The sequence below is a fragment of the Mustela lutreola genome, chromosome 5 (assembly GCF_030435805.1).
Source record: "Mustela lutreola isolate mMusLut2 chromosome 5, mMusLut2.pri, whole genome shotgun sequence".
Lineage (NCBI taxonomy): Eukaryota > Metazoa > Chordata > Mammalia > Carnivora > Mustelidae > Mustela > Mustela lutreola.
Window position 1 is genome coordinate 76,554,095 of NC_081294.1, and position 23,332 is coordinate 76,577,426.

A 23,332-nucleotide genomic window follows, 5' to 3' on the forward strand; every position below is an offset into this window, starting at 1 on the left:
GTCCCAGTAGGCGCTCGCTCAAATTGGCAACAAGGGAGAAGCTGGCATGAGGCTTAAATTCCACCTTGGCACTCAGCCCTGAATCGAGTGTGCCTGTCTGGGAGCGTCACAGCATGAGAACCGGAGCCAGAGAACAAAAGATGGCAAACGTTACAGGCCCAGACAGGCAAATACAACAGCCCACGTACCCAGCACTAGTGTGCTGCCTTCCAACTTTTGACTTCAAACAGCACCTAGGGATGCCATTAGGAAGAAAATTATATACCTCCACCATGCACAAGCAAGTCTACCCCCTATCAGAGGGTGACTAGGTTTCATCAAAGCTGTCATCTAAATCTGGCAGCACTACTGGTCAATATTGTGAAATGTATTTCCTTAAATAGGGAGAAAGGAAATCCTGCACCACTAGGCTTGGTTTTTTAACTAGGCTCCCTAAAACACCAAATAGGAACCCTAAGCACTTCCATCTTTGGAAAAAGCAAATGAAAATCTGCAAATGAAATTCTCTTCTCTTGACCCAACTTGGAAGGCTTGCTCTAGCATGAGGTTATTACTCTCCTACCTAGTACACCAGGTCTGGGAGAAAAGCAGCTTACTTAGCTTCTGCTGTTCAAATCTGGACCGTCCCAAGGTAACCAGATGTAGAAAAAGGAGTAACTCTGGAATTCGGCCTGGGGTAAAATCTGGCTTCACCACTGCAGGCCTGTTTCATCAGTTGTAGAATGGGCACACCATCTACCTCCATGAAATCTCCAGTTACATGGGATAATATACTTCAAAGAGCTTTTTAAAGAAGAGGCAGGTTTTCCTTTGGTGCACACATGAATCAGGGAAGCTACAAACTAGATTTGCCCCAGCACCTCCTTCTGATGTTAACTTTGGGATCATGACCCCAGGCATCTTTTGTATATACCTTTCCATAGGCAAACGTAACAAAGAAAACTAAAATCTAAGGCTTGAAAAGTTATTAGCTATTACTACACCTTGGAGAGCTCACTCATAATATATCTCTGTGGCTCAGACCTCGCCAGGGAACAATCCTAAAGAATCTCAGGCACACAAAATGTATTCTTAAATATGGTTTAATACTCTTCTCCATTTCTGTACATCACAACACCAAGATTTCGCTGCTTAGGATCTCTCTGTAGAGGCTATAGAGAATGCAAAGGCTACGGTTTTCACCCCCTCTTATTTACGTGTTTGTATGTGTAAGTGTAATACATATCAGTATATATTGATACACACATCAATATATAATGCAATATATATCACCAAAGAGAACACATTGATTAAAGAAATACAAAAATTTGGCATCATTTCCAAACTTAAATAGTAAAAATAAAAACTACAAAAGGAGCTGCATACCCTAAATGTATCATGTGAAACAACAAGCATATTCAAAAATGTAAATTTACATCCAATTTCTCTGGTCTTGTCATATCACATTAGACCCATTTACAATGGCAAAACCCTAAGGTACTGCTGTGAAGAGAGCATGTTTGCTCGCTCTTGGGTGTTCTGCAAACAAACAGCAGAGCCCAAAGCAAAAGCCTGTTCCGGTGAAGCCTCCCACGTTGGTGAATACCAAAGAATTGACTCTTCTTACTGGGAGTTGAGACATCAGGTTATACATTGAAAGACAGTCATTTGGACCTCAGAGTACAGTGTGAGAACCAGAAGCTTTACAGTTAAGACATACTCCCTTCATTCAAGTGAAACAGGATTATTGGAACGATAGGCAGGTCTGCAACCTGGGAACAAGGAGCTGGTTCAGACCAATAAAGCTACGAGTGACTGAGTCAAGTCAGTGAAGAACAGCAGTCAGGCACTAAAGTGTTAAAAGTACCCAATTTGAAAACCAAATGCACCCCACTACCCTATCAGTGTGGGAATGATACCAATTGACTTTTAAAACCTTTGGTCCTTCAAAGTCCATTTGGTATACTTATTTCCATTGCTACCACTGGGCACATCCTATACACTTTATTCACTGTTACCACCTCGGGCACGCCATGACCTTGCATGTCAGCTGGGGTCCAGTCCCACTTAGAGCCCAGCTGTGAAGCATAAGCTTCAGGTTTTCAGGCCCACTTTTGGATCCACCATAGTTAAGTCCTTGGTGCCAGAAGCTGTGTCCCATCCCGTCCCACCCCTGCCCTCCCCACCCCCTCCCATAATTTCTCTTATGAGAGGTGCCTGTTAAGTCCCATATTTGAAAAAGATGCTCCAACCCCACCAGGAGGTCAGGGGTTTATAATTACATGCACAGTCATACATGTCTTGTCAGTCGTTCTGTGAAAAACCTTGCAGTTCATTTGTAAAAAATCAAAACATTCACATAATCTCATGCCATCCAACACAAGGAAAACACGACCACCTCCCTCTTACCAAGGACAGACCCAAGCAAAATAAAATATTCTTTAAATTTCTTTGAGTCCACTTAAATTGCAAGTTTTATTTCTCCCAATCCCAGCAATAGCACAGAAGCCCCATCATACCCATCCGAAACTGGTTTCTAGTAGGCTATTATGGGAACCCTTGTCAATGCAACTGATGCTAAGGGTTCCCAAACCCTAGGCACAAATGTGCCTGCAAAACAGGTGGAAGGAAACAGTGCACTTGGCCCAAATGCTTCATATATGTCAGTTTGACTTTGCAATGCAGTTTGCATCCTTGAAACTGACAGTCTGGAGGGGGAAGAGTAGTGTGAGGGAGTGAAGTTCAAATTGCCTCCTATTAGCTCACCCTTTCAACATTAAACAGAGACCAAGAGAGTATGGTTCCAACATTTCACCGCGTGTATTTCTTCTTATGCAGTCTAAGCTGAGGATGCCATGTAAATGGGTCACTGCGAAATGCAGCAATTTAATTTTTCTCCAATCAAAATAAGAAACAAACCAGTATGATCTCATTTCTATTAACTTTTGAAGGTTTACAGCAGTTAAAGTATTTTTGATTCTATGTATGAAGGTTAAAAAAATCATTTTTTTTTTTTTTCATAAAATACAAGAGCAACCAATTTCACCATCGAGTAAAAGTAAAAACTGGGATTCTTTTTTAAATTAGTCCAAAGTGGCATTTTAGGAACTTAGTTGTAGGCTGCTGCGCTGACACCATGACAAACCAAAGTGTAGGGTTGGGTCTGGTTTTGTTTCGGTTTTCTTTTCAATATCCAATGCTCATGGATTAAGTTCTGGAAATGTTCCAATTGTAAGGCAGGGATCTGTTTGGATTCCACCACGGGTATGCTCCTTGGGTTGGATGCTGGAGGGTGAGGCACGTTTTGCCGGACCCATGTCGACTACCTAGTAGTCATCAAGGTCAAAAAATTCATCATCTCCTCCTTGGTATTCCATTCCCTGGAAATCTACTCGGTACCGCAAGATACCTGGGGAAGCAAATCAAAGAGTAAATCACCTATGTTTACAGGATGGTGAAGGTTCACTTTTTTTTTTTTTTTTTTTAAAGATTTTATTTATTTATTTGACAGAGAGAAATCACAAGTAGATAGAGAGGCAGGCAGAGAGAGAGAGAGGGAAGCAGGCTCCCTGCTGAGAGCCTGATGCGGGACTCGATCCCAGGACTCTGAGATCATGACCTGAGCCGAAAGCAGCGGCTTAACCCACTGAGCCACCCAGGCGCCCGAAGGTTCACTTCAATAAGCAATTTGTAGGGGTACCTAGGTGGCTCAGTTGGTTAAGCGACAGCCTTTGGCTCTGGTCATGATCCTGGAGTCCCAGGAGTCTGCTTCTCCCTCTGACTTTACCCCCTCTTGTGCTCTCTCTCTCTTTCTCTCCCTCTCAAATAAATAAATAAAATCTTTAAATTAAAAAACAAACATAAATAAATAAATAAAAAGGAATTTGTAGAATTACAGGAAACAAATGATAATAAAAAATGGTCCTAACCATGGGGTGCCTGGGTGGTGGCACCGTTGGTTGGGCGTTTTGACTCTTGGTTTAGGCTCGGGTCAGGTTGTGATGTCCAGGTGGTGGATCAAGCCCTATGTAAGGCTCACGCTCAGCACAGTCTGCTTGGATTTACCTCTCCATTTCCCCATCCCTCCTCACCATGCACATATACTCTCCTCTCTCAAATCTTTAAAAAAGGGTCCCAACCAAGGAACGTGCAACCATGTGTTGCTTCAATCTCCTGCCATGGTCAATGATAAACCACTCTGCCTGAAGTAACTTGACTTTTCGATAGCCAGGAAAGCTTTGGCTTGAGACCCTGGCCTCAAGTTTATTTTCCTTACTTGCCACTCACCTCCAATTCCACCAAATCCTTTCACAAACTGGGATCCTTCTTGTGACTTATCTGTGACAATTTCCAATGTAGCTCCAAATTTTTTATAGTTGTTAGCAAACCATTCCAGCAGGGGCATGCTCTCAATCAGCTCATGTTCTTGTCCTGTCTATAAGGGTGACCATGAGATACCAAAAAAATGTATCAGGCTATACCAAGACTTAGCGGCCCTATCCTCCCCATCCATCATTATTATCATTCTTCCTCTCATTAAGTGGGTATACAACTCTCTCTATGAACTGTGGTTTCTACTGACATAATTCTAATAGCACAGAAGTTCTATTTTAAATAACATTCCTCCTCAGGCTCTGTTTCACTGATGAAATGTCAACACATACTTCTGGTGGTTCCTGTTGTTATTTCTAAAGTCAGACAGTTGTAAAGTGTCTCCAGGCAGCACTCATTTAACAACCCAGAAGAGATGCACCAGAACTGGTTTAGGAGTAGCCTTGTCAAAAAAACAAAGTCCTTTAACTCCCAATTTGAGGAAGTTACTATCCTTAAGGGATCTGTGCCAGGCAGGGGACACTTTACTACAGAGATGCATTTAGACTGAACCTGCAGAAGGTATTTCAGTGTAAGAGCAGAGCAAGTAAGTGAAGAAAGCAATACAGATTCACAGTTCAGAAGAGGCACTAGTTGGTCAAATCTTCTCTACTCTTTCAAGGATGAGAATGCTTAACTACTCTAAAAATAATGAACCACCATAACCATGTCATGGCCTCCTTCCTTGGAGTCAGACTGGTGTGTAGCAGATAAGAGGTGATCACCTCCTGCTGCCCCCAACCCCCAAGTGCCAACAGCATGGAATTTGGTTTCCCAAGGTGGATACTCTTATGTTGCCAGTGCTCTAACATGGATTTATGTTTCCTTGCATGTACCAGCAAACTAGGAAAACAACCACATACCTCTTTGTCTGTGAAATGAGATTTATCCTTCTCTTGTTCTGGAGTTAGATAGAGAATTTTCTCCTCTGCAGTATTAGGAAAAAATGTGTTAACCTGGTTTTCATATACTAACAGATGTAAGTCTCATGAGGTAAGTGAGGCTAGATAAAAGGGTTTCTGAACTCCTATCAACCTTCTTTTCATAAACATACTAGTCTTTATGCACTGTGTGTCTACCAGGTACAATGCTCTTACCATACATAAACACCAAAGACATTCAAGATACAGTTCTTTTCCTCAGGAAATTTAACAGTCTTAAGCAGACATTTATCAGTAAAAGCAAAACAATTTATGAAGACTGAAGCCACCTCCCCCAAATCTCCACCTCAAGCTCCAGAACAAAGAGCTCACTAACAAAAAGCAATCTTACTTTATTTTCTAATTCTCATACCTTCTGTGCCTTGGCAATGAAGAACGTATCTCATGATATCCAGATTTTCATAGACTATTAGAATCTCTACAGCTCCCATTTCTAAAGCCTTTAGTGTATCTTCAACTCCAAAACAGTACTTGCCCGTGTCCTGGCTGATTTCATCAAAGTATCGTCCTGTGATTAGGAACAGGTCAGTAAGTACATATATTAAAGTTTCCTTTGTAGATAGAGACTTTCTTGCTCAAAATCCGAGAGAAAAAAAAATTAACTCGAAAATGAGTTAAGTGCCAAAAGTCAGTGAAAAATGATTACCACTCTAGTTGAGGCTCCAGAATTCCACTCAAGAGGTTAAGGGCTGGGCCAAATACACAGCCATTTGGAAAAGTATGTGTGCTCCGTTAAATCAGAAACAAAGCCAAATAATGGCCAGATTAATCTCTATTTGGACCTCTATTCATCACTCTATTACAAAGGAAAATACGCAAAATAAGACTGAAGTTTTTGGCTCCTATTGCCAATGGGTAAAAAACAGACATATAAGCACATTTATTGGAATTCACAACTAAAGGAAGATTAATGATTACACTGAGGAAGTTTTTTAATACAACTGCTAAATCTTCCTCCTTTACCTTCTCAGCATCTTGTTACATACATATATCATGTATATACAAACAGACACACAAGAACATTTCAGAAAGTAAATTGCATTTCACTGATACCTATTAATTTCTTCTCTTGAATGAATTTCACGTTGGAGAGGACTTCAGTAGATAACTCAATAGCTTGGTTGAATCCATTTTCGCCACCATAGGAAATATCAACTAATTTTAAAACTTTTGATTGCAACCTCTGACATACACACACACATATAAAAAAAAATCGTTAGTACTTGAAAACACCTTTACTGAGACCACTACTTCTTAATGGCATGCAAAGCTCAGCATTATGGAACACTGAAGTCTAAGGAGAAGAACACAGGGAAAGAACCCAATTTATTCACAAGCAGGTCTCAGTGAGCAACACTGTCAAGGTTAACTTCCCCAGCTAATTATATCACCATTCAATCAGACCTTAAGAGGCCAACTCATTAATCACCAATAAGACTAAGTTTCTTGTTAAGGAAACGGGGGACTGTTAGTCCCTGCCATACTAAATTTGTAGAGTACAATACCACTTCTTTGGTTGAGACTTCTATAGTAATGCTACTCCCTCTCCAGTAGAGCACCTTGGGAATAGTGTTATGTCAGGGCCAAGTTATAAAAAAAAAAAGATCTTTCTGGATTAAATATTTCAGGCTAATCAGCTCTGTCACACTGCTGAGTTTCACTGCTTTATTTACCTCCAGGCATAAATCAGAAAAAGAGCAGAAAAACTTTTATCCCCTAGTTTCCTTGACATCACACTCCTTTTGGAAGCCAATTATGGCAATCCACTAAACTAGGAGCTGGCATAGGACCAGAATGATTCTATATAAAAATGGTTGGTTTGGGGCACATCTCAGTTGGTTAAGAGTCTGCCTTCAGCTCAGGGCATGAACCTGGGGTCCCAGAACTAAGCCTTGCATGAGGCTCCCTGCTCGGTGGGGAGTCTGCTTCTCCCTCTGAACCTCACCCTGCTCTTGTGCTCACTCTCAAGTAAATAAATAAAATCCTTTAAAAAAAAGAAATAAAAATGGTTGGTTTTAAAAGATAGAAAAGACCCAGGAAAGTATGGGGGAATCTCTCTTTCTTTAAAAACAAACAAACAAACAAACAAACAAAAAACTCCAGGATCATGAACTGAGTTGAAGGCAGACACTTAACCCAGGCACCCCTGGGGGAATGTTTTTTTTAAAACACCTGGAGTTCTGCCTGTTCTGACATAGGTTGTTTTCTGTTTGTTTTTTAGAGCTAGGTTTTTTTTTTTTTTTTAAAAGACTTTATTTACTTATTTGGCAGAGAGAGAGATCACAAGTAGGCAGAGGCAGGAAGAGACGGGTGAAGCAGACTCCCTACCAAGCAGAGAGGCTAATGCAGGGCTCAATCCCAGGACCCTGAGCTGAATGCAGAGGCTCAACCCATGGAGCCACCCAGGCACCCCTTTAGAGCTAGGTTTTTAAACATGAAATATATAACTTCAAAACCAAAATAGATGTGCACATCCCAGAACTCAATGGACACACTTATTCCCACCCAACAACTGACAGAACATCAACTTCTCACTTACCTGATCAAACATATCAGATTGACTTAGTTCAGTTTTAAAGTCAGCTGATCCAGCTAAAACAAGACCAGCCACATTCACTTTGTCCCCAGAAATAAAAAGCTGTACAGCAGTTTCAGCTACTTTCCGAACATAGTTATGTCGCTTTTCCATTCTTAAACGAGCAAAACGCAAGGCTGATTGACCTCCTCTACCTTTGACATAAAAAGTGGGGGGGAAGGGGGCCATCATTAAAAAAAGTACAAAATAATTTGCTAATTAAAAACTAAATAATCATGTCATTACCCAACAAAAGGACAAACAAAAATCACTACTTCCTTAACTAAATGTTTGGCATAAACTGACATTTTTAGAGAGTAACTACTAATTATTTTATCAAAAGAGAAGCCACAGGCACCAAGGAGTCATGAGTCATTTCATGATGCTTCTCCCATCCTCTGTATTTATTCCCCTCCATTACACAGTCGACCCCTCTTTAAAAGAAAAAGGAAAAAGAAAAAGGTTTTATTTTTTAAAGCAACCTCTACTCCCAAAGGTGGGTCTTGAACTTAGAACCCAGAGATCAAGAGTTGCATGCTCCGCCAAATGAGCCAGTCACCAGCCCCTCACAGTTGACCCTTAAATAATAAAGGTTTGAATTGTGTGGGTCCACTTATACATGAATTTTTTTGGATAAATACCGAATAGTTCTGTATTGTGTATTTTCTCTTCCATATGATTTTAATAACATTTTCTTTTCTCTAACTTTAAGAATACAGTACAAAATACAATATAACATATAACATACTAACATGTTAATCGACTGTTTACGTTAATGCTAAGGCTTCCCAGGAACAGGTTATTAGTAGGTAAGTTTTGGGGGAGTCAAAAGTTAAATATGCATATATTCAATAAAAGTTATGTGCAGCTGGGTCGGTGCCGTTAACCTCCACACTTTTAAAGGGTCAACTGTAGTATTCGTTTCCTTATTGCTAGACACAAGGAAAGTGGGCTCATGTTCTCTTCCTGTGTTACCATGTTTCTTTGGGAGATCCACAGTGAATTTGTGCAGGACTTCTCTTGTGTTTCCTTGGAGTGTGCCAAAAAGTGCACCACTACCATCTATTACAATGAAGCCAAACTTGCTGTCATCTGAAAGTAATGCTGTAAGAGCCTGGAAAGCAAACATAAGTACCATACAATAAATCCCAAAACTTTTCTAGAGTCAAGACAAAGTCTAAAAGGACATATGCAAGCACTTTCACCCCATCCAAGATGGTATGACTTAGAAAAACCATTTTATGGAATAAGTTAGACTTCAGTTATAACCCATATGTACAATTCTGAACCAGAGGCAGGAAAAAAAAACAACAGAGATCTAGGGTTCAGATTTATTCTAGTCCTTGATTTGATTTAGAGTGATGGCAATCCATGGAACATCACGTTCAAATTTAAAGTCTAACCTCAAAAAACCAAACCAACAAAAAAAAAAAAACCAACCTCCAAAAGCTACTTTCTGTACAACCCCAGCATCAACAGGCAATATTCATTATAGCAAAGAGTATCCTATAAATTAACTCTATAGAGTAGGGCTCCAGGAGTAAAAAAATTCCAGGAAAAAAGTCTATAAAAAAATCTAGTTTTGAGATGTTTCACTTAACTCCTATGTCTTGAGCATCCTTAATGATATCAGGATATAAAAATTTTATTTTAAAGGTATTTATATAGCTAAGTGATTTGGTCTTGGTGGGGGAAACCCCTCCTTCTGGGTCAGCATGTAATTACATCCCTGTAGTTCTGCCTCCTGAAAGAGCAAATATTTAAATAGTCCTGGGAACCCATATGGATGGGCAAGTTTTCATGATGGGAGTCTGCACCTGCTAAATGACAACTGCTAGGGGCCAGGCTTTTTTGGAGTTAAGAAATACCCATTCCATTTAAACTAGGGAAGAAAATTTCTTTTAAGAATTGACCAGAAAAAGGATTAATCATTAAGAATCAATCTTTAACCATACCATGTCTGATAATTAGCATTAAGACATGAATGTTACGCACATTACATCACAATCTGTTAAGTAGTTTGATTGATTTTAGGTTTTCAGTAATTCTGCTCATCAGGGAATACTTACCTTTGTAAGAATGTGTAATTATCCTGATTAAACAGGACATAAATTGTGTGGTGCAATATGTCACATTCATACCTAGTAATCAACATATCGATTAAAAGCCAAAATAAACAAAGCTAGCAAGATTAAACAGTACCTTGGAAGAGTTAAGGTTTAGAAATACCAACGAAGCTAGTTTAGTAAGTAAGTTTAAAGCTAGATAACACGAGTAGCAGGTACTATTTAAATTAACAAGACTCAGAATCTAGAGAGTTTACTAGATACAGGTAAGTAGGACCGGGTAAGACCTTCCCAATGAAGCTTTTGCCAGAGGAGGTCGGCAAGACAGCCAAGAGAAAGTCTCAACCATCAATGCAACAAACAAAGATCCAACTGGAATTGGACTTCCTGTCAAGTTAGCAAAAATCATCCACTGTAAACTGTGTTGACAAATGTTAGTTCTAATTCCAATGTAGAGGTTTTTCCCTAGGTTGATGAAAAGCAAAAGACTCAACTAGGAGCCAGCTGTGAATTCCTGATTGTTCTACTATTGACTGATTTAGGTCACTCTAATGAGGCTTCCTTTCCACCCTTAAATTTTATTTTATGGCAGATCTGTCACTCAAAAGTTTCATGGGGGTGAAAAAAGCTCTTACAGGCCTCAAGATTTGTAATTTGTGAGCTGAAAACCAAGGGTGCTAGAATACCCAAGTATCATGGGTATACAGGAAGAGACAGAGATCAGGTTAGGCAATTACATCCTCACCTCTATAAACTCAGTTTAGCACTTTCCTCAAACATGCTGAATGATTATGTCACTGTATCATGATAAATGTAAAGTCTTTTTGTTTTTTTTTGAAACAGCTGGCCTTGTGATACAATGACTTAGCAAACAGTCTGGCAATTCTTCAACAGGTTAAACAGTTACCAAATTACCCAGAAATTCCATTCCTAAGCATATAGCCGCCTCTCCCCCATGAAAACATTTTGTCATCCAAAAATCCATACATGTATGTTCAGGGCAGCATTATTCCTAATAGCCAAACAGAAATGCCCATCAACTGATGAACAGAAAAATAAAATGGGGCCAAGTAACATTTGGTGATCAAAAGGGATTAAGTCCTGATGTACTTAAAGAAACCAGTCGCAAAAAGCCATCCACTATACGAAATGCCCAACATAAGCAAATCTAGAGAGACAGTAAAGATCAGTCATGGCCCAGAGCAGAGATATCTTGGGGGGGTAGGAATGAGGCAAGGATCAGTAATAACCTCTAATGGGTATGCGGTTTCTTTCTGGAATGATGACAATATTCTGTGCTTGAACTTCTTACCTCTGTATGGAATTTGTTGTCACACAAATACAATGACGTATTAATTGGTTTGAAAGGTTCAAAGTCAATGTTGACTTTCTTTTCCTTTCCTTCTTCTGTTACAATTGTACCACAGTAAACAACCAGGCCATTTGGAGGTACTGCAAAAAACATAATTTCTCTACTTAAATCCACAGCTAATTTTCCTCAATTAATAGAAAATATTCCCAACAGCCTACTGTCCCTGCTCCCTTATTTTGAATTCTTTTTTAAAGATTTTATTTTTCAGTAATCCCCATATACACAGCATGGGGCTCAAATGTACAACCTGGAGATCAACAGTGACATGCTCTACCAGCTGAGCCAGCCAGGTGCCCCATGTCCCTGGTTCCCTTAAATCTTAATTTAAATAAAGCAGAAATGTTTATAAATCTCTCCTGGAGAGTTCTCTCCATAATTTCAAAAATTATTGAGATGTTTTAAAAGGGAGGATTTATGTCTTTAAGTAACTACTACTTTACTTAAAAAAAAGGGGGGGGGTTTAAATTCCAACCAAAGGGACACTGCTGATAGCTATCTGAAAAAAACCCATTAGTGACCAAGAGCATCAGGGGATCAAAATGGAAAATATAACCAAGACAAAGTAGAGGAGGGAAATGATCAAGCTCTAGATTACCTTTGTTATAAAGTTTGAGTCTTTGTTGTACAGATGTAATGGCTCCCAGGACTGAAAGGCGGTTTACTCGTGACTTAATGTTAGATGCAGTTCCAAACTCATCTGCTAACATTTTTGCCACTCGTGAAATCTGGTCTTTGGGAGGAATGATCAATGATATCATGCTTGTGCCATTGCTGTGGGAGAAAGAAATACATCAAAAGTTCAAGTACCACGTAAGTGAAGAGTGAGGAGTTTAAATTCATGCTTATCATTAGTACAGTGAGCTAATGATAGTCTCTTAAAATAGAAACCAGTCACTCCCTAGGTGACCAGAAAGGAAGAACTACAGTGTGATCAAAGTATGCTAGGTTAGGAAGAGTGTTCTGAATATGGTAGGTACTCAATTATTTGTTTTTATTTTTTCTTTCTTTCTTTCTTTTTTTTTTTTTTTAAAGATTTTATTTGACAGAGAAAGAGACTGCAAATAGGCAGGCAGAGAGAGGGGGGGAAGGAGGCTCCCTGGTGAGCAGAGAGCCCAGTGTGGGGCTGGATCCCAGGACCCTGAGATCATGATCTGAGCCGAAGGCAGAGGCTTATTAACACATTGAGCCACTCAGGTGCCCCAATTATTTGTTTTTAACTTAAAAGGTTTTATTTATTTATTTGAGAGAGAGAGCACAAGCAGGGGGAGAAAGATAAACAGATGCCCCAGTGAGTGGTGAACCTGATGCTGGATTCAATCCCAGGAACCTGAGATCATGACTTGAGCAGATGTCAGACACTTAACCAACCAAGCCACCCAGGCGCTCCAGTACTCAATTATATGAATAAATCTTAGGTAGTAAAGAAAATGCAGCACTTTAAAGGGATGCTCAGGAACTCCTCATTCTTCAAGGGCAAAGAGTTAAGTTTTCATAAGGAGGTGGAGGTTGACAACAGGCTGGAATTTGACAGAGTCCATGGTGAAGGCCTGGAATCTGATGGTTCTTTCAGTGAGAGACACTGTCACAGGATGATGCAACAAGTCTTTACAAAGTCTACATGAAATAACAACTGAATATCATCCTGTCTGCCCCTTCCCCCTTTAAATTCCAGGCTCACCATGAAAATTTATAATCATTAATTTAGCACCCTAAGTAATGTGATAATGGGAAAGGAGTGTCTTGGAATTCACACAAATATCTCAGTTAGGAAATCACACACTCACTCTAAGTATATCCCTAAATGTACTTTACATATTCATCACTGTTGATTTTGAGAGGATTTATACACCACACACAGCATACACTGAGGACCTGGTTAATTCTGGGTGCTCAAACAAATTCCAGCTTCCAGAACTAAAAAACGAGGACCAAATTCTGAACTATGGAGGGCACTACTACCAAGGCCTTGCCAATATGGGAAGGCTCTTTTGAGCAGCCACCAACTTCTATGATGCCAATACCATCTTTTTAACTACATTATCTGAACATACTTATTAACAACATCTCATTTCAGTATTTCTAGTTCTACCTGAAGCACACACAATACTACATTACCAAAACATATCAACTCATCACTAATCATTAGGATAATGCAAATCAAAACACAAAACCACTTCACAGCCACTAAAATAGTTACTATCAAAAAACAAAACATGTTGGCAAAGTTGTGGAGGTATGAGAACCCAATGCCGTGCTGGTAGTAATGTTAAATCATACAGCCATTATGGATAACAGCATGGCAGTTGTTCATATAATAAAACATAGAATCACCATATGATCTAGCAATTCCACTTATGGGTCTATCCTCCAAAGAGTGAAAGCTGGGAACCAAACAGATACTTGTGTACTAATGCTTATAGCAGCAACATTCACAACAGCCAAAAGACAGAACTCATGCCCACCTATCCATCTTTTGTATGAAGAGTAACACAAAAAGTGCCACAGATATAGAGTGGAATATTATTATCTTTTTTTTTTTTTTTTTTTAAAGATTTTATTTATTGGGTGCCTGGGTGGCTCAGTGGGTTAAGCCGCTGCCTTTGGCTCAGGTCATGATCTCAGGGTCCTGGGATCGAGTCCCGCATCGGGCTCTCTGCTCAGCAGGGAGCCTGCTCCTCCTCTCTCTCTGCCTGCTTCTCTGCCTACTTGTGATCTCTCTCTGTCAAATAAATGAATAAAATCTTTAAAAAAAAAAAAAAGATTTTATTTATTTATTTGACATAGAGAGAGAGATCACAAGTAAGCAGAGAGGCAGGCAGAGCGGGGGTTCCCCACTAAGCAGAGAGTCCCATGTGAGCCTCGATCCCAGGATCCTGAGATCATGACCTGAGCTGAAGACAGAGGCTTAACCCACTGAGCCATCCAAGCACCCAGAATATCATTCAGTCGTAAAGGAAATTCTGATACATGCTACAATATGTATTAGCCTTGAACAATTTATGCTAAGGGAAATAAGCCAGATACAAAACCATACAATATAATTCCACTTATATGAGGTATCCAGAATAGTCAAATTCACAAAGACAGAAAGAACAGTGGTTGCTGGGGGGAAGGGGAAATAGGGTGTCTGTTGTTTAGTGTGGTTTCAGTTTTACAAGATAAAGAGTTCTGGAGGCTGGCTGCCTAACAATGTGAATGACCCCACTAAACTGCATGCTTAAAATGGCTAAAATGGTTAAATGTTACACTGTGTACTCTACCACAATACAAAAGTTGAAAAAAAAAGTTCATTTATGATAAAAAAAAAAAAAATTTAAAGCACACATTTGTCTCCTTGACGTAGCAGTTCTCAACCTGGATACATATTAAAATCAAGGTAGGGGGGCGCCTGGGTGGCTCAGTGGGTTTAAAGCCTCTGCCTTCAGCTCAGGTCATGATCCCAGGGTCCTGGGACTGAGCCCTGCATCGGGCTCTCTGCTCCACAGGGAGCCTGCTTCCCCCCCTCTCTCTGCCTGCCTCTCTGCCTACTTGTGATCTCTGTCAAATAAATAAATAAAATCTTATAAAAAAAAATTAAGGGAGGGAGAGTTCACTCTAGGTGGCCCCTTCTCAAAAGCGGTTCCTGTAAGTTCTATTCCTTAAGATGCTACTCTCATCTCTCTTCTTAAGTTTAGGAAATGCCAATATAATCAACTCTCAATACCCAAACAGGATGGAAAAGTTACTATTTAAAATATTAGATTATCGGGATGCCTGGGTGACTGAGTTAACTGTCTGCCTTAGGCTCAGGCTGTGATCCTGGGGACCTGCAATGGAGTCCCACATCAGGCTCCTTGCTTGGCCTTGCTTTGGAGGTGTGTGTGTGTGCTGGGGCCTGCTTCTGCCTCTGCCTGCTGCTCCTCCTGCTTGTGTACGCTCTATAACATTAAATAAAATCTTTAAAATAATAGATTATCTAGATCACATGGAGTTCATCAAAATTAAAAACTTTTGTGCTTCAAAGGACACCATCAAGAAAGTAAAAAGGCAACTTACAGAAATGGAGAAAGTATTTGCTATTCATCTAAGGTTCAACAGTTAACACATGATCCAGCCAATCCATCCACAGCATACCATTCTAGGTATATGCTCAAGAGAAATGAAAAGATATGTACATACAAAACCCACGCTCACGAGGCATTAGTAACAGCAGTCACGAAGGAAAAAAAAAAAAAAAACCCTATGTCCAACTAATGAACGTGTAACAAAACGTGGTATATTCATATAATGGAATATTATTCAGCAATAAAAAGGAATGGAGTATGGATATTTTACCCTATACCAAGTAAATGCAGTCACAAAACCCACACATTTTATAGTTTCATTTATATGAAATGTGCAGAACCGGCAACCTGGAGGCAGAAAAAGCAGAGTGACTGCCAAGGTAGAATGGGGGAGTTACTAGTAATGTGTATGGGGGAGGGAAGGGGGAAGAGTCTGTCTGGGTTAATAAAAATGTTCTAAAATTATAGTGGTGATTGTTGAACTTTCAAAAAACCAGTACACTGTGTCCTTTATTTTATTTTATTTTTTTTAAAGATTTTATTTATTTATCAGAGAGAGAGGGAGAGAGCGAGCACAGGCAGACAGAATGGCAGACAGAGGCAGAGGGAGAAGCAGGCTTCCCGCTGAGCAAGGAGCCCGATGTGGGACTCGATCCCAGGACGCTGGGATCATGACCTGAGCCGAAGGCAGCTGCTTAACCAACTGAGCCACCCAGGCGTCCTACTGTGTCCTTTAAAAAGGGGGCAATTTAGAAGGTAACTGGCTGGCTGAGGAGAGCCCGCAACTCTTAATCTTGGGGTTGTGGGTTCAAGCCCCATGTTGGGTATAGAAATTACTTAAATAGGGCGCCTGGGTGGCTCAGTGGTTAAGCCGCTGCCTTCGGCTCAGGTCATGATCTCAGAGTCCTGGGATCGAGTCCCGCATCGGGCTCTCTGCTCAGCAGGGAGCCTGCTTCCTCCTCCTCTCTCTCTGCCTGCCTCTCTGCCTATTGTGATTTCTCTCTGTCAAATAAATAAATAAATAAAATCTTTAAAAAAAAAAATAAAAAAAAAAAAAAAAAAAAAAAAAAAAAAAAAGAAATTACTTAAATAAATTCTTCAAAACAGAAGCAGCAGCAAAACCCAAACCTGCCCCCAAGTGAGGAGGGAGCTTAATTGGGGGTGCCTGGCTAGGCTCAGTTGGTGGAGCATGTGATTCTTGATCTCAAGAGTTCTGAGTCTGGGCTCCATGTTGGGCATAGAGCTTACTTGAAAAATAGATAAAGAGGGGCTCCTGGGTGGCTAAGTTGGTTAAATCTCTGCCTTCATAGCTCAGGTCAGTTATGATCCTGGAGTCTGGGAATCAAGGCCCATATTGGGCTTCCTGCTCAGCAGGGAGTCTGCTTCTCCCTCTAACCTTCCCCCCTCTAAATAAACAAAATCTTAAAAATAAATAAAAATGGGGTGGTGAGGTTATGGACATTGGGGAGGGTATGTGTTATGGTGAGTGCTGTAAAGTGTGTAAACCTGGTGATTCACAGACCTGTACCCCTGGGGCTAATAATACATTATATGTTTATAAAAAATAAAAAAATTAAAATGAATAATTTTGCAGTATATAAAATTGTGTATCTATAAAGCTGTTACTAAAAAAAAAGTCTATGGAAAAGATTCATAACATGATACTCCTTTTAGTATATGTGCTGCCGAAGCAAGCACCATGATACTCCTTTTAAAATCTCTTCGTCTTTTAACCTGATAGCTTACTAGAAAAGCCAAAGGTTTTTTCTGAGAAATGTTCTAACAATTGCTAATTTTATGCTAAAAAAAAAAAAAAAAAAAAACAAAAAAAAAAAAAACCCAAATAACCTTATAAGGAGAATGAGTGGCAATATGAACAGACTCAAATCTATAAACACACATATATAGGAAATTAATAGTCTCAAATCTAATAGCTTCTGTATAAACAGAACCAATATATCGTATCATATAATATTTATCATTTATAGTAATATTAATTTCACAAATTTGTTTTTCTGCAGTATTAGTGGTAGAAAGGGACCTCATTTACACAAGACCCTGCCCTTTCAAAGTTTTCTCCTAGTGGTAAATCCCACAGGTTCTCTCGTCAGACAGGTTTTCTCTACAAGCAGACAAGCTGCCTATATTCATTCAGCTCTTCCAACTATCAAAATACTTACTCTCAGGTTATTGGCTTATTTTCTATCTCTGAAATTGGCACTGTTTCTGTTGGGGTTTCTATTAAAAACACAGAAGGCCAGTTCATAATTGTTGTGATGTTCTACTCAATACAGGTTGATCATTGACAGACAGTACATGGTAAAGGATGGATACTATGTGCTCTGCTGCCACCCAAGTAGGGGAACAAATATTCTAGCCAAACCAGAGAATCAAGCCGACTTAAGAAGAGCAGCTTCACTTGGCATTACAAGCACAATCAAAATGACCACAAAGCAAAGCTGCTTCAAAACAATCCCTTGCTCATGCACACACAAACACACATTAAGTCAGGCATACCACTCTCTAAAATGCTTTTCGTTTCAATGTTCAGTGTAACCAAAAAGAACTTTTCTAAATCAGGACAAGGTGTCTAAAAATCCAAAATTCTACATACTATTCTACCTGTGGCCATGTTCCAGTTTCTGAACTAGATGGAAAAAGAATTCCCAAATGAAACAAACTGGTATCTTCTATTACAAAAAAAAGAAAAATGCTCTTTACAGTCAGTGAGTTCACTGGATCCTATTTTTATGCAACCAACTGTAACAAACTGCTATTCTTCCAATAATTTATCTTGCTAAGCTCCTAAAAAGGAATTTCCAAAGAACCTTTCTGATAATTTTATATGCAGTTATGTCAAACTCCACAGGTCAAGGAGGAGAAGAGGAGTTCGCTGTGGGAGGGACTGGAAACATTAGGCAAGTCATTTTAACTTCAAACATGGACTCGATTGTAGCTGCCACCTACCTGTCTCTACAGGGTGCATGTGCATAAATTGACAGCGGCTGTCAGTTTATGCACATGCACAATATGAAAATACAGAAGATGAGGAAAAAAAGACAACATATTTTTTAATACCGACTTTACTATCTTGTGCTTGTTTTCAGATTAACAGTTCTCAAGAGAACACATTTCTCTACTCTATAGGATCCTGGAATCTTTGGGGACCAAAGGAATTATTTCTCAAAAGGGTTCAGTTTTTAAAAGCTGACATGCCCTGATTTACAGAGTAGTTTCCTAGGAGATAGAACTAGCAAAGAGGCAATCAGTAGGGAATGGAATGAGAAGGGGCTCCAAGGATAGCAGGGGTGAGGCACACTTAGCTCGGAAGCAGACACCAAACCCCAAAGGATGGAAGTTTGAGGATAACAAGGATGTTGGGACAAATTCACTCAGTAAACCCAAAATGCCTGAAGGAAAGCCTTAAAGCAAGATAATCATGCAGAGGACAAAGCAATGACCTTAAGATAAGTAGCTACTTACTTTCCACTGCAGATAGGTTAAGCTGATAAGTATTCATTAAGCAACTTTGCTGTATAGCACCAAAGGGGGACAATCAACCCTATGCTTTCATCCATGTAACACTCTAGATAGAGCATAGTAAAGACACCTGGGAATAGTATCTTGCCACAGGTTTCTACTTAAGCAATTCAGAAATGTAGCCCTGCCCCCCCCCCCAAAAGTGGTAGATAAATTGCTAAGCTAAACAGTACTTAAAAAGCTAGTTTTGGCCTCTTACTCCTTCTGAATTTTGATTAATACTTAAAAAAGTACCTTTCACTAGTTTGCCTTTATGCCTCTTTTTATTCCATGTGGGATGGTGGTGGTGGTGGAAACACCTTAAGTTTTTAAATTCATCGTTATTAAGTGGATGGCCTCCACCTTAAAAATTTAAAGGCTAGGGGGCGCCTGGGTGGCTCAGTGAGTTAAGTTTCTGCTTTCGGCTCAGGTCATGATCTCAAGGGTCTTGGGCTCTCTGCTCAGCAGGAAGGCTATTTTATAATACCTGATTTTTAAAGATTTTTTAAAATTTTATTTATTTATTTATTTAAAAAATTTATTTATTTGACAGAGATTACAAGTAGGGAGAGGGGCAGGCAGAGAGAGAGGAAGGGAAGCAGACTCCCTGCCGAGCAAATAGCCCAGATGTGGGGCTCGATCCCAGGACCCTGGGATCATGACCTGAGCTGAAGGCAGAGGCTTTAACCACACTGAGCTACCTAGGAGCCCGGATTTTTTTTTTTTTTTTTTTGTATGTTCGGTTTAATAGAAGCAGATTAAAAAGTTTTTCCAGGAAAGTTTCCAAACAAAATAAGTGCTTATCCCCAAGATAAGCCAATCAAGGTTGTTAGACTAGTTTGTGTAAACACCAAAATAAAATCAAGGAAGCTGAGTATTTCATTTGAAAGTAACCAAAACAACCCACAGGAAGAAGTGAAGTAAAGCTTTCACCAAAGAGTTGCTGGACACATATGTAAACTACATTCTTTTTAAAATTTAACATTTTTCATCTACTGTTCTGCTTTGTCCCTGTATCTTTTTTCTAAAATCGAAAGACTCTCATTCAAAGTCAGTGAATTGTGAGGTACAGCAATGATTCATACGCAGGTTGTAAAAACTGGGCAAAGCCAGACAAAGCATACAACAATGTGGCACAAAAGGCTTCCCAGGCCCTCTGCTCTTGGATTCCTTCTTGTTATCACCATATCTGGGGTACTTTCCCTTATCAAACAAGGTTCATCAATGCTTCTGATGAAACTAACTTCTGAGCAACAAAACAACGGGAGACAGAAGGAAGTAGTTGTAAATAGATTAAATGTGGAAAGTAAATAAAATTAGACAAAATTCAGGAAGGAAGGGAATTTTAAATAAAGAGCTAACAGCTTTTCCTTCCTTCAGTCTCAAATAAACTTTTTTTTTTTTTTAAAGATTTTATTTATTTATTTGACAGAGAGAAATCACAAGTAGATGGAGAGGCAGGCAGAGAGAGAGAGAGGAGGAAGCAGGCTCCCTGCCAAGCAGAGAGCCCGATGCGGGACTCGATCCCAGGACCCTGAGATCATGACCTGAGCCGAAGGCAGCGGCTTAACCCACTGAGCCACCGAGGCGTCCTTCAAATAAACTTTAAAGAAAAGTTTCTCTACCTAACATGGGAGGTTATGAGTGTACCACCTGTTATTCATCCAAGGTTTCATGTACCCTGAGCATTATGGACAGGGAAACATGTATAAGGTCACCTGAAAGTATCAGGACTGAAATGCCTTAAGATAGAAAATGCACAGTATTGAGAGCAAAGCCTGGACTATGGGGTGTGTGTAACTTTAGATCTCACATAGTTGCAGCCTTTAGATTCAATGTGCCTTCTGACCAATAAGAAGCAAAGAAAATCTAGGCACTCTTTGACTTGTAAAGATTTTATCAAGGTTCATCATCAATAATGCTCAGAAACAGTTTAGAAAGGTAGCTGGAAAAAACCAACATGGTTCACACAAGGCTGTCCACTGACAACCACTATTGCGTGAGAACCCTGAATCCTTGAGGGACTTTCTAAAAGAGCAAAACAAAAAATAAATGCTCATATACAAAAAGATCTCCCCTTCCTCTATTCTGATTCAACTGCTCTTGAATAGGGACAGTGAAGGTAGTCATGATTAGAAGAGGGAGCCTCAATTTTCAGAAAGACTGATTCAAATACAAGTCTATCAATTCTGATGTGTAACTAGGGCTGAGAATCACTGGGTTTGGCTTGCTTTCTGTGACTTTAAGCAGGATCTCTTGGCCAGCTTAAGCCAGAGATTCCATGAATTCATCCCAACTTACAGAAGACAAACTGAGCCCACTTGCTGTAGGTAAGCTGCTGTCATTTGCCCTAGCAGCAATACAACCACAATGAATTGTCCAACTTTTCCAGGACAGAACACCCACTGCACACCAAATGCTTGCCACAGATTTCATCACCCCTCCTTAACAGAATTACTTTCAGTTTAGGACCAGGAGGAAGTAGACTGCCGACTACACTCTTCGTTGGGACTTAGAGGGTATGCTCCCCAAGCTTTCATCCCAATGTCTGACGACTGGGGTTGTGCCTAGGATATGGGTGGCCAAGGATTCCCACCATCCCCTTTCCAAGCTCAAAAATCTCAGTCAAATCATTTCTGGGAATTGCTAAGCTAGCCACATTATAAGGATCACCAGCTGTAAATTAACGAGTTCCTCACCAATTTCTACTGCCTTTGTCATGTACATTTTTTATGATTTTAATTTATATGAGAGAGGGAGAGGGAAAGAGTGTGAGTGCAAGCACATGAGCGGGAGGGAGGTGTAGAGGGAGAGAAGAGGAATAAGTAGACTCCCCGCTGAGCACAGAGCCTGAGATCATGACCCATGCAGAAGTCAGATGCTTTTTTATTCACAATGGGGTTTCTGTTTTTCTTTTACCAAACATGCAAAACTAAGTTTAAAGTTTGAGACTACAGCAATCTTTCTAATATGGGTTTAATATGGGAACAGTGTAGGAGGTTGGTTAGGAGCACAGAATTTTATTTTTTAAAATAAATTTTTAGGGCGCCTGGGTGGCTCAGTGGGTTAAGCCGCTGCCTTCGGCTCAGGTCATGATCTCAGGGTCCTGGGATCGAGTCCCATATCGGGCTCTCTGCTCAGCAGGGAGCCTGCTTCCCTCTCTCTCTCTCTCTGCCTGCCTCTCCATCTGCTTGTGATATCTCTCTGTCAAATAAATAAAATCTTAAAATAAAATAAAATAAAATAAATTTTTAAAATTTAATTTTAATTTTTAAAAAGATTTTATTTACTTATTTGACAGACATAGATCACAAGTAGGCAGAGAGCCCTACTCGGGGCTCAATTCCAGGACCCTAAGCTCATGACCTGAGCCGAAGGCAGAGAGGCTCAACCCACTGAGATCTTGTTACTAAAAGGTAACAAGATAGAACTCTACCTTGTTGTACCCTACCCCTCTGCTCTTTAATAGTACCTTCAGAAACAGCACAGCACAGCTAGAAGGGAGAGGGGAAGCAATTTAGAAGGTGGTAAGTCTTATTAGAATCTGAGTAAGTCCAGGGGTTCCTGAGTGGCTCAGCGGGTTAAGTCTCTGCCTTTGGCTTAGGTCATGATCTCAGGGTCCTGGGATCAAGCCCGATCTCTGCTCAATGGGGTGCCTCCTTCCCCTTCTCTCTGCCTGCCTCTCTGCCCACCTGTGATCTCTGTCAAAGAAATAAATAAAATCTTTATAAAAAAAAATCTGAGGGACGCCTGGGTGGCTCAGTTGGTTAAGCGGCTGCCTTCAGCTCAGGTCATGATCCCGGTGTCCCGGGATCGAGTCCCACATCGGGCTCCAGTCCCACATCGGGCTCCATGCTCAGCGGGGAGCCTGCTTCTCCCTCTGCCTCTGCCTGGCATTCTGTCTGTGTGCTCTCTCTCTCTCTGACAAATAAATAAAAATAAGTTTTAAAAAAATATCTGAGTTAAGTCCAGAAATAAAAGGTAACTTTTGGTAGGTGTTATGTTACTTGGATTAAAGGTCTTACCAAATCTTCCAACAGAACAAATGAAACAAACCAAAAATGCAGTTCAAAATAATAAGGCCAGAACACTAGAAATGGTTTTGTAATTTATTCTAAGAGAGAAATACAGAAATCCATTACCCTCTGAACCTTAAAAAAATTTTATTATATAAAAGCTTGAATAGCTTCATCCTACAGCTATGGTATGGGTTCACATTATTTTGATATAACCCACAGTCAGTCACTACTTCTGTCTGGTTATCAGTCACTTCAAAGATCTGACCCCATTTTCTCTTCCACCAAGTATCGAAAACTGAAATAACATGCTGCTTATACTGTCTATATAAGATTAAGGGCACAAATCATTATAGCACATGAATTTGATAAATAAACAAACGGTTAATTCTCAATGTGAGAAATAAGATCTTCCCTATATAGTCTCTTCTATACCAACACCAGAGATTT

General features: G+C 40.0%; 1 protein-coding gene across 2 annotated transcripts in view; it reads right to left on the bottom strand.

The window, feature by feature from the left end:
• Positions 1 to 1,066: 1,066 nt before the first annotated feature.
• The window catches only part of ETF1 (eukaryotic translation termination factor 1), a 33,466-nt gene continuing 11,200 nt past the window's right edge, over positions 1,067 to 23,332 (bottom strand). For both annotated transcript variants that reach the window (XM_059174710.1, XM_059174711.1), the window contains 9 exons: positions 11,900 to 12,075; positions 11,245 to 11,384; positions 8,842 to 8,980; positions 7,831 to 8,021; positions 6,345 to 6,474; positions 5,644 to 5,799; positions 5,214 to 5,278; positions 4,267 to 4,414; positions 1,067 to 3,388 (listed from right to left, as the gene is read on the bottom strand). In XM_059174710.1, the coding sequence (XP_059030693.1) occupies positions 3,306 to 3,388; positions 4,267 to 4,414; positions 5,214 to 5,278; positions 5,644 to 5,799; positions 6,345 to 6,474; positions 7,831 to 8,021; positions 8,842 to 8,980; positions 11,245 to 11,384; positions 11,900 to 12,075 (1,228 nt within the window). In that variant the 3' untranslated portion in view covers positions 1,067 to 3,305. The remainder of the gene's footprint in view (positions 3,389 to 4,266; positions 4,415 to 5,213; positions 5,279 to 5,643; positions 5,800 to 6,344; positions 6,475 to 7,830; positions 8,022 to 8,841; positions 8,981 to 11,244; positions 11,385 to 11,899; positions 12,076 to 23,332) is intronic.